This window comes from Notothenia rossii, assembly GCF_949606895.1.
Source record: "Notothenia rossii genome assembly, chromosome: 3".
Taxonomy (NCBI): Eukaryota; Metazoa; Chordata; class Actinopteri; order Perciformes; family Nototheniidae; genus Notothenia; species Notothenia rossii.
Window position 1 is genome coordinate 23,098,584 of NC_136901.1, and position 17,490 is coordinate 23,116,073.

The 17,490-nt window shown below is 43.5% G+C and overlaps 1 protein-coding gene across 10 annotated transcripts in view; it reads right to left on the reverse strand.

The window, feature by feature from the left end:
- Positions 1–17,490, reverse strand: part of nrxn2b (neurexin 2b) — a 667,491-nt gene that overhangs the window by 20,306 nt on the left and 629,695 nt on the right. For 7 of the 10 annotated variants that reach the window (XM_079668270.1, XM_079668273.1, XM_079668271.1 and 4 more), the window contains 2 exons: positions 16,534–16,623; positions 6,682–7,004 (listed from right to left, as the gene is read on the reverse strand). In XM_079668270.1, the coding sequence (XP_079524396.1) occupies positions 6,682–7,004; positions 16,534–16,623 (413 nt within the window). The remainder of the gene's footprint in view (positions 1–6,681; positions 7,005–16,533; positions 16,624–17,490) is intronic. The other 3 variants (XM_079668275.1, XM_079668274.1, XM_079668269.1) reach the window with 1 other exon arrangement.

A 17,490-nucleotide genomic window follows, 5' to 3' on the forward strand; every position in this document is an offset into this window, starting at 1 on the left:
GAAGTGGGACAGTTGCTTGGGGGTCACAGGGGAGAAGTGGGACAGGGGCTGTGAGGTGAAGGGGGGGGAGCCAGGAGAGGAGGTGGGGGGTGCTGATGAGGGTGTCAGATTGCTGTAAATGTTGCTGATTTTGGTTTTGAAAAACGAGAGGAAGGAGTTGCACTGTTCGGTGGTGAAGGACGAGGTGGCGTTGTCACAGGGTTTGAGAAGTTTGCTGATGGTGGAGAACAGACGCTTGGGGTTGCTGGAGCCAGACTGAATGAGTTGTGAGTAGTAATTAGACCGGGCTGCTTTGAGTACATTACTGTACTGCTGGAGATAGTTTTTGTAGATTTGAAGATGGACTGTTAGTGTGGTTTTCTTGTTTTGGCATTTAAGTTGACGTTTCCTTGATTTCATTTGGCGGAGTTCGGGGGTATACCAGGGGGCGGAGTGTATGAAAGAGACATTTTTAGTTTTTGTGGGGGCCAGTTCATTGACACAGAAGGAGAGGGTGCTGTTATAATAGTCCACAAGTTCAGATGGGTTTTCAGAAAGTGGGGGGGGGAGGCAGACATCTTGCAGGTAATGGAGGCAGTGATTGCTGAAGGTGAGATGGATTTGAGTTTTCTGTAGGTTATTGTGCGTTTTTGCTTTTGGGCGGGGATGGGGATGTTGATATCCATGATGATGGCCAGGTGATCAGAGATGTGGAGATTGAGGCTGGACAGATGATGGATGGTGAGACCAGTGGAGCAGACCAAGTCCAGGATGTGACCACGGCTGTGTGTTGGGAAGTTGATGTGTTGAGAGAAGTTGCAGCAATGAAGGGTTTCCTTAAATTCAGAGGCATATTTGCAGGTCGGGTCATCAATATGAATGTTAAAATCCCCTAAGAGGAGAACAGATGGGGATATGGCTGAAAGCTGAGTGAGAATGTCAGAGAGGTCAGAGAGAAAGGAGGGGTTTGGCTTCGGGGGACGGTAGATGATGGCTGTGACCAGGGGAGTGGGACCAGAGAGTTTAAAGATCAGGGGCCGTATTCACAAAGCATTTTATCTTACCGCTAGGAGTGCTCCTAACTCGCGCTAAAACATTTTACGTAGGAGTTTTTTCTTAAAAGTTATTCACAAAGCCGCTGAGACCTACTCATACTAAGGATAAATTAATAAGAGTGAACTAAGAGTGATGCGCCGTTGCTATGGATGACGTCGATTCTCGTGCATGAGTTTAGAAGCGGTCAGTACGGTGATTGGTTGTTCAGAGTAGGCGGTCTCGGTGAAACTCATCCGCAACATCCCACAAACGAGCCCACTAAATCACAGAAAAACAAGGAAATAGCCTAGGCTAGAAATGTATTCCTATCAAATAGTTATGGACAGTGCAGTTAGCAGAATACACGCATGATGACAAGTTTGTGCAGACCACGATAATGAAGTTGTATATGCACGTTAAAGAGAGAGAGCAAACAATAAAAATACGTAAATTGCATTAAATCGAGGAGGCAATTAAAAGCACCCTGCAAACTATTATCCAATGAGCATATTTCCAGCACTTAAACACTTTCAATAACAGCCCATACCGCAGTTCAAGTCCCCCTATCATGATGAATGAAAACAATCTGCGTGTTGATGGAATGTACTTTCTTTCTATTGACGAACACGTCCTCATCTTTTGATGGCGCAATTATTTTTATGTGCGTCCCGTCAATAGCACCGACCACACCGGGCATACCTGCATTGCCATGAAGTTGGCTTTGATCCTGTGTAGTTGTTGATTGTCCAAAGGAAACCGGATAAACTGTTGGATGATATGTGGTCTAGAGAGCGCGTTGATGGTTTGGTTTATGGCACGGCTGACTGATGGTTGCGATATTCCTAAATCATCGGCATTGCAAAGTTGCATTTTCCCTGTTGCTAAATATCGTAGTGTTGCCAAACATTTTATTTCCGGACTAATCGGGTTATTCCTGTTAGTCGGGGATGTTATTGCATCCCGCACTAATTCCACAACAAGTTTATTTCACGATTTAGCCTATATCTCTTGATCAATTCACAGTCTTCCATTGTCTCCAAAACATTTCGTCTCTCAGCCATTTTCCGATTCTTTGTGAATAGGTCTTACTGAGTTAGGAGTCCTCTCGAGGACTTTTAAGCTCTCCCAGACTTAGGTGCTACTTTTAGGCCTAAAATACTTTGTGAATTGCTCTTAGTGAATACAATTAGGAGTCCTAAATTTAAGACTGACACGCCCATTATGCTTAGGAGTTTCTCCTAAATTCGCCAGTTAGGAGCTACTTTTAGCCCTAAAATCCTTTGTGAATACGGCCCCAGATGTTCAAATGAAGAAGCATCAGGGATGGGGATTATGGTAGCTTTTATTTCCTTTCTGATAATAGCAGCTATATCACCACCCCGCCCTTGTGGGCGAGGTTTGTCAATGTATGTGAATCCTGCTGGGGTGATTTGATTTAAAGAAAAAATAGTCCAGGGGCTTTTGCCATGTTTCGGTCAGATACAGAAAGTCCAGGTTATTGTCTTTAATGAATTCATTCAGAATGTGGCTTTTATTGTGGATGGAGCGTGTGTTGAGCAGGGCTGCTCTGAGGTGACGTTGCATTGGGGGGGGTTGCGTGGACCGGGGAAGTGGAAGGAGATTGGTCAGATTCACGTGTTTTTTGTTGTGATGGCGTAGTGTGGGCGCGTGACAGGACCGAATGGACGGGATGGAGTGTGGAGACGTGGAATGAAATAAAAACTTACGGCCAGAGCCTCTGTGTGGAGGACGGCGTTTGCGATGTATTTCGTTATCTGCGAGGATGTCCATGCAGTCCGGAGGCAGGCGGTTATTAAAGGAGTGGAGATCTGACAGGGAGTAGAGCGGCGGCATGATCCCGTGAAATGGCGCTAGCACGGAGCTAGCTAATGCTGGGGACCCGGGCAGCAGGGACCAGGAGCCGGATGACCGTAGAAGAAGGAGCGGTGTGAGTCCAGATAAAATGAGAGTGATAATCCACAGCATATCAGGAGAATGATTCCAGTGATTTCCGGAGGAGAATCGTAGGAGGGGCTGACAGCCTGGTGCAGAGTGGGAGCCGGGTGACCAGCCTACTAGCTTGTTAGCTAGCTTGTTAGCCACCGGCTGTAGGCGGCAGGGAAAGACGATGTCAGCGGGGAAGCCGGCTGATCGCAGCGGGATGGGAAGACCCACACGAGCCGCGGAGTTAGGGTGGAGTTAGGGTGGAGTTAGGCTGGAGTTAGGGTGGAGTTGGGGTGGAGACAGAATTGTTAGCTCGGCAGACTTCAGGGAGCCGAGGAGCATCTAGGTAGCAGCCTGCTAGGTCCGATAATGCTAGCTAGCTAGCGGGCTAGGGACCGATGAGCAGGAAAGAGCCAGCAGGTTGGAGATGACAACACATCTGCTATTTTTGCTGATGACTGACGTTTCAAAAGTAGAGAGCCAGACTGAAGAGGTTCTAATCTGGACTAAAGAACAATATTTGGGGCGGAGGAGCAGCGAACAAACAACGCCAGCATCCTCGGCGACCCGGAAAAACCCGGAAAAAATGGAGTAAAATATTATTAAAACCGGAAAAAATTATGCATGCTCTGTAAAAGAAGGGACAGAGCGGACTCTTTCTGCTGAGGAGACTGAGGTCTTTCTGGGTGCAGGGGTTACTCCTTCAGACCTTCGTTGACTCTGTTGTGGCATCAGCCATTTTCTATGGTGTGGCCTGCTGGGGCAGCAGCATCTCGGTTGCTGACGGGAAGAGACTGAACAGTCTGGTAAGGAAGGCCAGCTCTGTCCTGGGGAGTCTTCTGGACACTGTGGAGGTGGTGGGAGACAGGAGAATGGCAGCCAAGCTGTCCTCCCTGCTGGACAATGTGTCCCACCCCCTACAGGACACCCTGTCCTCACTGTGCAGCACCTTCAGCGACAGGATGCTGCACCCCACCTGTCACACGGAGAGATACCGCAGGTCCTTCCTTCCTGCAGCGGTCAGACTTTACAACCAGCACTGCCCCTAGTAGACCCTCCTACACATACCACAACACAGACTATAACACCCCTTGCTGCTAAATACAAACCAACTTTGTGCAATATATATTCCATTAATAAATGTAATTTATACCTGGCCACTAAATCAATATATATATATGCCGTTAATAACTGTGTAATTTATACCTGGCTGCTAAACCCTTGTTACTGTTACAAAGTATGTATCTTGTATTTTGTAAATTGTGTAACTTGCTGCTGTTAAATACCGTCAAACTATGTGCAATATGTGCTTTATGTGCAATATATACTTTATATACATATGCCATTAATAACTGTAATATATACCGGGCTGTTAAATCCTAAGAACTGCTACAGGATTTGATTTGTAGATTTGATTAGTTTTTGATCTGTATTTTTGAGAATTATGTAACTTTTTTAGCTTTTATCTTCTTTTAGCATATTGTTTATTGTTTATTATATTATAACTTAGTACTTTTTTAGCATATTGTTGTGTTGTTTATTTATTATATTATAACTTAGTACTTTTTTAACGCATTTCAGATATGCAACACTAAGCTGTCTGTGGCTCTTTCCTGCTGTAACGCTGCAAATTTCCCCTCTGTGGGACTAATAAAGGTATTCTGATTCTGATTTTCATTGGTGGTATTCATTCTCAAGCACATATCTTTAAAGCAATTCTAGGCCATTGTGACAATAAACTACGTTTCGCTGGGTACATAACAATAATAAAGTAAGAAGTGTTACAATATGTCTACACTAGGTGAAAATAGATTCTTAGCAATAAAAGGCACTTTAAAGGTGGGAGTCTGCTTCTTTATGACCCAGCATGAACGTCAGTCAGCAAATGCAGCACAGATTACGGCTTGTAAAAACTGAAGAAGACAGCGCTCAGAGCCCTTTGATGTACTAAAATACTTCCAGATAACTTATCAGACAGGGCCGTCAATTTCCAATCGCAGACCCCTGCTATAAAAGCTCATGATATGGAACAAGGAAGAATACTTCCGCCAAGAAATCTGGAGGCCAGAGATATGATAATGAACTGAGGGTTACATGTGACATCTTGGGTCAGGTTCCATTGATCTCATGTTTAGAAAGAAAATGCAGAAATAATAAACCACATACCATTCATCTAAATAAGTCATGCCAACTCACCACATGCCAGTGTTGTCTTTAAAGGAGCTTTGACCCATCTTTAAACCCCCCAAAGCTCACTTGCTCGTAAAGACATGGCAGGCTCAGCCACCACTGAGAATATGCTTGGCTGAACAGGAAGACTTTCATAGTGTCTGTCAGCCGCAATCAGAGCGCTGCTTTGATGAGGCTTCATTAAGTGACTTTCCTCCAAATGCAAAGGAAGATGAGCAACAACACATAAGCAGGAGCAGGCGTTAATGCAAAACCAACATTCCAATTTTCTTTGAACTGTGTGTCTGCAATACAAAGTAGCATGGATTGAGCACTCGTGCCATCAACTGCCTCACCTTGAATCTAATTGGCGGTGCTGTGTTCATTCAAAATGACACGGATAGCACTTTCAAAGGATGGATTCTGCAAAGGTTTGAGACGATGATAAAGGGACGAAAAGTGAGCTGGTCTAAATATATCCGGAATCAGCTGATGGAGGAAGTCACGATTGGCTTTCAGACTGTTCATAGATGAGCCTCGGTAGACATGAAGCAGCGCTAATGAACACAACTGAATGGGAGACATATAGTGCTGCTAATTGGGACCTCATCTTTTTGGTTTCCTGCAACATCATAAAAGTTTGCTGGACAGTTGAAGTTGACAGTATGAAATGACGCGTTTCAAGCTGTTACAGTACAGAAATAGCTGAAATAATGTAGATGCTGTCGTAGACATGGGGCAAAAGCTTGCACTTCTACCAATAATTTCTCACAGCAAGGTGTTTTCTGCACAGCACACAGCTTAATAGCTAATGATACTGGCCAGGAACTAGAACATATTCTTCCCTTGGAGCACATGGAGCCTGTTATTATGTCTTTTTATGAGAGGAGTGGGTCTGGGTGACCCGCTTCTTCCGTTTTCCAGTATGTGGGCAACAGCACTCCCCTAATGTTTGCTAATTGTTAGGTAGCATGACGGTAACGGCAACACTTAGCACATGGGGATAATCATCACCCTATAAATCATAGTCTTTCACATGGGTGTGAGGGAGAGTCATAAATATAAGCTTATGGTAGCCTGAGTTGTTCTGCTGTTATTGCTGCATGCTTTCCTTTTCATTACGTTGTCCACTCCTCCAGGCTTTGTTGTTCTTTTATTTCCAGCAGCCTAACATGTCTGGGGATTAGTCAGCTGTATCTTCTAATAGCAAATCAAAATTGCAGTGTTGATTGGGCTAATAGGACCGCACACAAATCTGTTGTGACTCCCCCTCAAGGTGAGGGCAATCTGAGGGCTAAAAACACTGCACTGAAAATGAGACTGTTGCCATGGAAGTGGACGTAAACAAACAATTATTTGAAATGTGCATCTAGTCCTCCAAAAGCTGTTCAATCTTGCATATATTTTTTTTGGGACTTTCGGAACTTTAGTAAGTCAATTAAAAGATACTGCACTGGCTCAGTGACTGAAATGCCAGCTTTTAGCTATGGTCTATTTAGAGGGATGGAATGAGTCGTATACACAAGCGTTGATCACACACTCTTCACTGCTCACCTGTGTGACACTGTCCCTCATGGTGGGCGAGCGCTGTTTGCGGGTGGTGGTTGTAGCCATGGTGGTGGTGGTCTCCATGATTGTGGTGGACATATCAGCCAACGGGGTGGTGGAGGTGGTGTCAGTGGTGAGCACCGAGGGCACGTCCCCCACCAGCCGCAGGTTGCCCTGGCTCTGGACGTTGGGGTCACCCTCGGCTGCCAGTTTGAGCACCTGCAGGCCGTTATAATACAAGCCAGAGATCTGACCCTGGAAGTGGCGCCCCTTCTCTCCACCACCTATTTTGATGAATGCCTGGCTGTTGAAGATTGTCAACTGGCGACCTGATATATGAGACATAAGGAAGAAATGAAGAAGAAAGAGGAAGTAGGGGTAAGGGAAGAAGAGAAACCATGGAAAGAGGGAGAGAAAGAGCAAAGAGTACAAATCAGTCATGTTCCCTGGGTTAGCTTGCACAAAAAACAGAAAGTAATTCACAGGTACAGAAAGATGAACGGGGGAGATAGTTTAAATCACATGGGATTTCCTGGGTAACACTTTAGGGAGATTGTACCCTGGTTTTGCAGACATTATGGGGCTAGGCATGTGCCGCTTCCTCAGAAAAGGCGGCCTGAATCTGGCAGTCAAATAAATTGCGGGGGCAGTTGCGGCTTGACCCTGAAACTGAGGGTTCACAGCGAAATGCATCTAATTTGCCCTGAGATGGAATATATTAGAACAATGCTGGGTCTGTGTCATTGACCTCCAATGCACCTGAGCAGCACGATGATAAAGTACCTCTGCCAGCAGAAAAAAATGTTGCCTTGCGCCGGCATCCAAAGGAGGAAAATCAGATGCTCATTGGAAGGAGATGTTTAATTCAGCAGGGGCTCTGCCTCTCTGTGGTCATTACCGTTCCTCTGGATGGATAGATGGATGAAGGGAGGATAGGGTCGCTCATTTAACCAGGGTCCAATACTAATGTGTTACCAGGACTTGTGGTGAAGGGTTGGAGTGGGGGCGGTCTGACAGATGTCGTTTTTCTTCCTGTATTTCCTTCAGCTGATGGTTTTATTTATACTTTTTTCCCACCCTATTTGCATCCCAGCTCTCCTTGGGGACATCTCACCATGCCACTTGGGATGAGGCTAGCTTTGACCCCTGTTGTGGTTCATGTGGATATGAGGGAAGATGGAGAGTTGAGGGAGGGGAGTACTGTTACTGTTGGGAGGGATGAGGTAATTACTTAGAGAAGAAGGACGGGAGAAGCCAAAGAGCTTTTATGGATAAATCAATTGGTGTAAGGGAAGAGGGAGTGTCTTGTTTGTGAAAGGGATACTACACTAATGTGTGCATCTGAGCACAAAGTAGAGACTCTGGAGATGGTACAAACCTCTGAAATGAGAGACCCCTCTGACCTGATGGGAGTGTGTGCATGAATGCAGATTTGCTGCTTTTACACAAGTATAAAATACTACAGCTACTAAGTGTGTACATCCTCCATGCTTGTAATTGTGTATAATGGTGACGAATGAATCCTCTTCATATCTTTGAAATGCTTCTATTGTCTTCCCTGTGGGGAAAGCTTTCTACTCATCAGCATGGAGACACTAGGGACAGGCCTGGGTCTCATTTGTTTTCAATTAAGACGGCTGAAAGGGTCCTTCATCATTGTAATTATGATTTACTATAAGTCTCTATGAATGCCCTCCTCGTGACATGTGTAACACCCAGGTGGGCGGTACTATCAGACGATTAATGTCCAATGATGCACATGTATGTGTGTGTGGGCATAAAACCACATGTTTAGTGTATGTGTTTCTGTGCTTTAGTGCTGGAAAGATGCATCTATTCCACTGAGATGGGCCATTACACTTGTCAGCCCATTATCAGATCACTAGGCCCGTCACTTCATAATGACGAGACGGAAAGTCTGGCATATGCACTGTTGACATACTGGCTGAGTCTCACTCTATTATCTCATCAGTAAGCATGTTTGGTGTGAGAGGTTATAAAGAGAAAAAGGAATGGGTATGGATGGAGGGGACAGATTGTCGAATTGTGGACATCAGCAAGGAAAATACAGGAGAAAAAACACAGTTGTCTACACACGTTAAAAAACACTTCAAAATGCACACTAACAGTCTCACTCCACCTTACTGCCCCGTTTATCATTCTTCCAGCGTCCTTGACAAGAGGACTCATATATGCACACCCTCACATCAGCCCAGAGGGTCTCCCATTTCAAGCAGCCCCAGTCGGACCTTGCTCTCCAGTGAAGGGTCATGGAACGCAGATAAAGTTGAGGACACATCATCATCCGTATTACTGAATGTCCTCTTGGTTTACCAAACAGCTAAAGATCCTTTCAGAAATCCAAACTCTCCCTGCATGGGAGCAGCGACTCCAAGTAAGATGATCACTTCAGACAGTTTCCTCCTGAAGAGTTAGGTGTTCTGGTGTCACAGCTACATTCCGTTACAGCAACACGGCCACACTTAAGCCATTCTGACAAGCGGCTTATGGTTTTGATGCAGAGAAGGTGGGATTAGATATACCTCGAAAGTTGTTGCACATGTAAATGTCCAAGAATCCGTCGGATGAGCGATATAATTATGTGAAGATGTCCTTCTTCGTTAACAAGCAGGGACGGCGAGCTCTGTGACTGCCATGCGTGCGTTCATCCCATCAGAGACAGAGCGAGAAAAGACGAAAGGTGCCCTCTGACCAGATGAAGGGAAATCAGTGTTTGTTTTTGGAGCTGTCTGGTCAGGATGAGACTCTAACAGGGCCTGATGAAGTTATTGTTTCAGGGTCTGCCAGGTCAAATCAAAAGTGACATGTGGTTTTAGAGCCAATTTGGGCGGCAGGCTGGAGCTGGGTGGGGTGCAGGGGGGGAGGGGAGAAGAAGAAGCCTCTGCATGACAAGCAATTATTGCGCTTAATATGACGGAGCTGGATGTGGCTCGGCAGCGAGGAGAGGCTGTATGAGAGGCCTGTATGTAATGACTTATGAAATATGTCAGGGAAATGACCTTTATTTGTGCGATAGTTGGCCTTCAAATAGTGTGTATTCGCCCAACATTTATTTACATGCGCCTTTGTTTGTGTTTGCGTGGCTTACTGGGTGTGTGTGTTGTAGAAAGCACAGCACACATGGTTTGCACATTAATTAGAGTTATCAGACTTGTTTTTAAGGGATCTATCTATCTATCTATCTATCTATCTATGACATTAATTTATCTATGACATTAATTTATGAGAAGCTAGTTCCTTTTTAATTCTGCACATCCCTATTTAAATTAAATCCATGAACCAACGTTACATTAAATCCATAGGGGAATATGGAGCGCACAAAGTAGCACACAGTGCCCCTTGAATTTAACACCACAAAGCTGGGTAAAAATAGCTCCGGGTAATGAAGGGATATGCATAGAAACATGCTGGAAACAGAGTAAAGCGAGATAAAGAAGTGGAGAAGCCGCCTGAGGAGGACTTAGCAGTCAAACATGTATCGCACTTGAAGTCATGTGAAGCCTTCATGACTCAAAATCGTGCTTCAGAGGTGCTGCCGCTTGTTCAATATTTTTCTAGAAAACACCATATTCTGGCTAGGAGCTACTCACTCATTGCTGTTTGATTTGGGTTAAGAAAGGTTGGCACAGATCTTGAACTTGAGTGAAAGTAGAAGTACCAGAGTATAGGCATACTCTGTTAGAAGTTAAAGTTCTGCTTTCAAAATGTTACTCAAGTACAAAAGTATTGGCAACAAAATATACTTAAAGTACCAACAGTAGAAGTAGTCATTGTGAATCAGAATAATGTATATGATATGTTTTATAATGATTGATCATCAAAGTGCTCTCAAAGCTGGTGAAGGTGCAGCTGGTTTGAATGACTTTGTGTACTGCAGTTTAGCCGGTGAATGTTACTCAAGGTATCACTTAGTCTAATTTAAGAATGTTTTATAATTCAAATCATTTTCAACTCTGCAACGTAACTAAAGGTATTAAATAAATCATCCGCAATCATATCAGCCTTTGGTTGGATCGCCCTGAGGGCTTGGTGGCTGATCAGGGGGAAATATGAAGTCAATCATCTCTATTAAAGGAAGTGATATGTAACACGTTTTTATACTCTTCAGGGTGCTTGCCATAGAGCAGTTTTGGAGTTGCCTGAGAAAGAGAGACACTATAGAAAGAGGAGTTTGTGCAGGGACTGAGAGGACGAGGACATGACAGAGACAGGAGCAAGGGAGGGTGACAGAAGGGTAGGACAGAGAAAGAGCCTGCATGAGGACAGAATGTCAAAGAGACAGAGCCGAGGCACAGACAGAGGGATGACAGGTTTGATATAAAGAGCAAGAGGAATCGTGCAGTTGAAGGCAGTGGCTGAGAAGGAGGAAGACATACAGTAGTAAATGGGAGTGAGATGGTAAGAAAGAAGTAGGAGGAAGAATAGTGAGTCGGTTTAAAGACAGAACATTGAAGAAAAGTGCTTTTCATTTAGAGGATATGGAATGCCTGCTAAGTCACCTCCAGTTTGATTACCCTCTTTTAGGTGCAGATTAATTGCGTGTTTTTGACAGGGTTAAATACTCTGTGAATACGAGACGATAGCTTCCTGTATCTCTGTTCTTTGACCAGGGACGACGCAAATGTAGAGTAAAGTACAGAATGTAAATGACAGTTATCGTTATTACTGAAAAAAGTGTCTCTTTGTAGCAGATGGTTTTAGAGGACTATGTATCCGTATTCTACCGTAAATAATGTTGTAAATACAAAGTCAATTTAAGATGTAAGCATTTTCTTTGATAAGTGCAATGTTGTCCTTGGAGACAGAACTGTCCCAAAACAAGACGAAAAAGACGGGAGGTAAATATTCTCCAATTTCAGGGTGTCTGGTTTGACTGAGATTTGGCTTTAGAAAATAAGTTTGAGTTTCATGTCAAAGCCATCACTTCCTGTGTGCTGAGGATTTGATACATGAAAGGCCACAGAGTTTGAAGGGTTTATCTGTTGGGTACAGGTTGCATCACTCTTGTCTGATGTCAGTTAGAAATGATTTTTTGGTCAAAAGTAAATTGTTCAGGTAAGCAGGTTTGGCATCGTGCACGCTCTTTTTTGGGAAGGGGCTTGTCTCAGATGAGTTGTGGTCAGTAATTACTAGCTAAGCTTTGCCAAGCCGGAGAGTGGGCCGGGCTCGGCCATGCTCTGCTTGCTAATGCACAGATTGCTTGTCAAGAGGCTCTGCAATAATGGCTGTGTGCCTGCTGCGACGCCCAGACTGTCGGTGTAGAGGACAGGATAGGACGGAGGCGCTCTCTCCAGGCTAAGCTCTTTTCCCTTGCTGTGAGAAGCTAACCTGGAGGAAGTGATTGTCAGAGGCAGGTTGAGGGAGATTGGAGGGGAGAGGGGGAGGATGATCGAAGTGTAACCATCCTATCCCCGGTGGAGGGGATATGAAAGGCACTGCAGCTTGAGAGAGCGGTATCTCTCTCCCTCCACCGTCATCATTACACCGCTCTCATCCTCCTTCTGCTCCTGTTATCTCTCAGAGAGGAGGGATGCCATATGGTTGTGAGGAGCTTCAATCTGAAATGTTTTCTCTTAGCTGAGTTGCAGGGTGGGAGGGATGGCCCAGAATTCACCTCAGTCAATACTCGGCTTTGTAATGTGCAGAACACAACGTTGGACCATCTGCACGCAGTCTTTTTGGGTGCATGCAGAATTTCTAGTATCAACTAAACTATTTCCATTTTATTTTTTCAAAAGAAAGAAAAGGAATAGGGAGGGAGAGAGTCGCACGCAATGGGGGTGGGGTGGGATGCTGACAAAGTCGATTACAAAGTGTTCCAAAGTTATCTCCTCGGCACAAGGCTCTCTTTGGTAATTAAGAGCGTTTTGCTTTCTCACTCCTTGGAAGTCAGGCTGGTTTGGGCAGAACACTATGAATTAATTGTGTTTGACAATGGAGATGAGGGGCCAAATGTGGCATGAAGCTAGACTGAAAGCTTTTGGAGGCAACGTGGAGCCCTGAGGTCTTTAAAGGAAGGGGAGGCCGCTGAGATGTGGTGGTAAGACTACAGGACGCCGGAGAGAGTAGATTGGAAAATCAGATGTGGCTCTATCTCTATACTATATCTGTACATCTGATCTTAAGAGGGTGATACTGTCGAGGCAGAGAAGCACAGAGAGATCGCACGGTGGTTAGCTAGGGCAAATCTTCTTTTATTCACTGCCGCTGTGATTGCTCTCTTTTTAGGCTATTTCATGGTAGGGGACCATGAAATAACAGAAAAGTGTCCCCTTTTTTACACAGCCGCTTTTTTTTACTCATGAGCAAGCATGTTAAAAATTGATACAATTACCCTTTACTTCCCTAAAATATAGCCATAATAGCGCAGAGAGATTAAATGAGAGCAAGATACTAACTCAGCGGGAGACAAAGCTCTACATGGAGCTGCTGAAAGACAGACTGAGATGGATTAACTCTCAGTTGCCTGATGTGAGAGAATCTCTGAAATGAAGCTGGGATCATGAATAGAACATCTGGACCTCTGCCTGGCCTGGAGACGTTGACTTGGGCCCCACACCGAGTGGGAGGACTTGATTGCCTTTGATCGGGGATTGGGGGAGCTCACACCAGACTGAACATTAAAACCTGGATCTAGCGTTTAGGCTAGGCATTTTTCGATGTAATTCCACTCAATGCTTGGTCGGCATGCTGTTGGAAAGCTCCAGAGGGATAGACGCCTCGTCAAAAGAAGATATATGCTCCAATTCTTTGGGGAGCTGGATTGGTTTTCTTGCTCATCTGTTTAAGGGTGGCTTGGTATTTGTAATCTTTATCTTCCAGTAGAGAGAAGCCTCCTACTTTTTGTGAAGGCAGCTGTTGACAGTCAAGGAAAAAAAAGGTATAAAGGTAGGAAGAGCAGAAAAGTTGGAGCGACAGATCCATCACACGGCGAGAAAAAGACACCAGGAAACGTGGGAATGCATCAGTGTAACGTTTTCACTGGAAAACGTTTGGCCTCCTGATTTTTCCCCTCCATTGGGTCCCTGTAATGGCTGCCGTTTTGGATTTAGTCAGCGGCACAGAGTCAGCCCGAGATGCTCTCTCTGATCTGCCTCACACACAGAGGAGATTGGATAAGGTCTCCGGAATGAGATGCGGTGACACAGCTCGGCTCCCTCTAGGACATTGCTGGCTCCAATGCCTTCCGTTGTATCCCATAGTGACTAAAACACCGATTTGGAAGGGCATTTGTAAGCAATTAGTTCTGTTGGTGTGTTTCTTTTCAAAGATGAACATAACATTTGAGATAAATGGTACTGTTGAGGTAGCAATGAGATGTTGGAGCACATGGAGAGGAGACCCTCTGGGCTGATTGTTTTGTGTACTAAGGTCATGACCCTTTAAGGCATTCACTAAAACCCCACATACAGTAGGTAACACCACACAGTCTGTCACTCAAATGTTCATACAGCTTTCACCCCACACAGCAAAGACATGTAGAACAATACATTCAAAATACTTTTCTTGCGGGTGAAACAATAAATGTTAAAGGGACCTTCATTTAAAACACACTTTGCTGGAATGATCCAGCGTCATTTTTGAATTTGGTGTTCAGTTATTTGTTGTTTTAACCCTCTGAGTTTGCGTGGACACAAGGGGAGGAAGATGCCAGGTGCAGATTTGTTTCTTTAAGTAGCAGTTAGAACTTAGTTAGCTTTTTATTTGTTTTTCAGTCCCGATGGAACGCCGTACGAGTTCTTCCAAATACTGACATCCAGGTGCGTTTGAATGTTATCATTTATAACATGGTTATAACTGAGAGCTCTCTGAATTTCTCACCAGCAGGGCAAAGCTGGGACGGTTTCTCGAATTGTTTCAATTTGAAGTGGAGGGTGGGGATTGATGAGAGAAGCCCTCAGTGGTTAGTGTGGGTGGAGTTTGATTTGCTGTTAGGTGGTTAGATTCTGCTTAGAAGTTTCTTGAGTTTGAGCCACTTTCTTTTTATCAAAGCAACAAAAAGCTTTAACCCTTTCAGCTCTGAAATGTCCGCTAATCCCCTTCATTATCTAGACTAACAAGTGTAACAGAATCTTAGAAATTGCCAATGTGCCTCTTCAATCTATCACGTGTGTATGACTGAATCCTATCAAATTAACAAATAACATTTTTCTCAGATCCCTGATCAAAGCCCTCAGTCGTGGTTTGATGGGAATAATATGTTTTTTTCTTCTTCGACTTCTTCACAGCTCTCATCTAAATGATTGGATGCAGTCTCAGTTCAAATTAAAGAAGAAAGAGAATTATACATTCTGTTTCAAGCTCATTCTCTTTAGACTTTCATGACATGCACAAGTCATTTTATAAGTGGATAAGTCATTTTTTATTGATCCACTTTTTCATTCAACTTTAATTACCCAAGCCTTTTTGATTTGTATGTGTGTCCTGACTACCTTCAGCAGAAGAGTGTTGCCAATGTTCAAGAGGAGAGCAGAGAAGTCACTTCTTAGGAGCTGGAGATTAAGTCAAGGATGGTTTTGTTTCCATGAAATAAATATGCAAGTGCTTCATTTATCTTGTTTGTCTGTCGCATGAATACTTCAGTTTGCTCTCAGAGACAATTGTATCTTTTGAATTCTACCCTGCATGTCTTATTGTTCACAACACCGTTTCAAAGGAGCCCCTAAAGCTAATTGGCTTATGCTTGAAGCTCTAAATTCATGATAATCTCAATAGATATTTTATGCAAATAGAAAAGATTATGCGAACGATACTATAAAGTCTTTGGATATTTTGATCATCTACGCCAGAACAAACCATTTTATATGAAATGTCATTCTGTGCTAGGTTTTATTATGGTAGAAAGTACAGTATTGTTTGAATCCAGACTCCAAAATATGCACAGCGCATGATAATTACATGCCTGCAATGCATTCAATGCAACATAGAAGATGAAGTCTCTGCTCTGTTTAGTGGTATTGCTATTATATTCCTCTTTTGCATTTTTTGATAGAATCAACCACCTTCAGCAGCACAAACACACGGCACAAGATAAAGAGGTTGGGACATTCGGCACTCAAAGGGTTAAAGAATCATCACTTAAGGCTCTAGTTATGCGTAGCGTTGGGCGGAAATGTGCGCCCACGTGCCACAAATGAATTTAGACCGATTACTGAACAAACACTTCAACAGTCCCTTTAACTTTTAGTGACTTCATGGGGAATTCTTTTTTCTTCTTGGAAATCCAGTTATATTTTTCGTTTTCATGAAGGATTATATATATATATATATATATATTCAATGCAAAGTCACATTCAGCCAACAAAAGACACAGGAAAGAAGCAGACGGTATCAAGAGGCTGTTTACATGTAGTTAGGTTATTCGGGGGTTATGTCGGGTTATTTGGGAGTTATTCCTCTGAAGAGATGCAGCCCCAGTTTAAGGTGCTTTGGATATGGTCCCCTGGATATCTGCATTCCAATGCTAGGGAATGGAGTTATAATACATGTTTTGATGTCATTATTATTTTAACCAATCATTTCACAGTGAAGTGCCTCAACTGGGCACACTGGAATGTAAAGCTAGGGCCCATGTATGATATAAAACAATATTTTTTCCAACAATGTTTGTGGTTAGTTTTCAGATATCAATTGAGTTTAGGAATAATTAAATGTAATGAATAAGGATAGATAATCCATTTATTATTGTTTTTGGTAAATCTGCAGTGGATATCAGGGGACCAGGTCTGTTAAGAGCCAACTCACATTCAGCCCTGTTGCGTGGCACTGCACCTCCTCCAGAGTGGTGGTTAACGGTAGGTTAGAGATCATTAGTGGAGTTAAAGGGTATTTTATTACCTTTGTCGAGTAGCCACTCGTCAACTACCCGACCAAGTCGGTATGGGATTCTTTGTCTAGCAATAGCCAGGCGCTCATTATCAAAGTTCCCTTTAAGAAATTTGGAGAAGACAATATAAGAGAGGTTACAAAGAAATCTGGAAGTTGAAAGGTTAGAGGTTAGAGGGGCAACATGGCAAATGTTTAGCAAATGTTTAAATCAGCTTTAGTTAGGACAGGAAGAACTTGAGGATGTGTTTTTGGGCTGGTTTGTTTGGTTAGACAAGTTAACAGCATTCTAGTTACCTTAGGTTTAAGTGTTTTTAAGTGCACTGACAAGTTAAACAGATTTATGAATTATTTAGATATAATATGGTTACATTTGTAGAAACTCATAGCTGTCCGCAAAGTGAATACATTTAAAAATGAATTAGCAGTTAGTCAAGTTCAAATACAAAACCAGCTTCATTTACCAACAGAATAACTACATTGTGAAAGAATAAAGCAGATAACACATTTCATATCAGCAATGCTAGCATTCTTATTTAACATGAGATAATCACACAGTGCTAAAACACAGTTCATGGTTGATTCAAGGAAGACATCTTTTAGGTCGCATTGCACACAAAGACTTTGTGATTAGAAAATCATCACCTCCCAAATCTGACAACAGGATGTCACGCCGCACCTGGAGCACATTTCACTTTGATCTAACTCTTCCTCTTCAACTAAAGTAAGAGTGTCAGCACTGTTTTTCTCCGTTTTTTTTGCATTAATGGAGCACTTCTCAGTGGCACTTGGCAATTAGCATCACTTCATCAGCGTGTCAGAGAAGTTCCTTCACCGCTGTGCTAACTTATTATACCTCACTTCACTTTAATCAACCTCCGGGTCACGCTGCGTACATCTCCAACACCGTCAATAGAGGCAGAGCTGGAATTAGGGGCCGTGGTGGCCAGGCTGGGGGTTTGATGATGA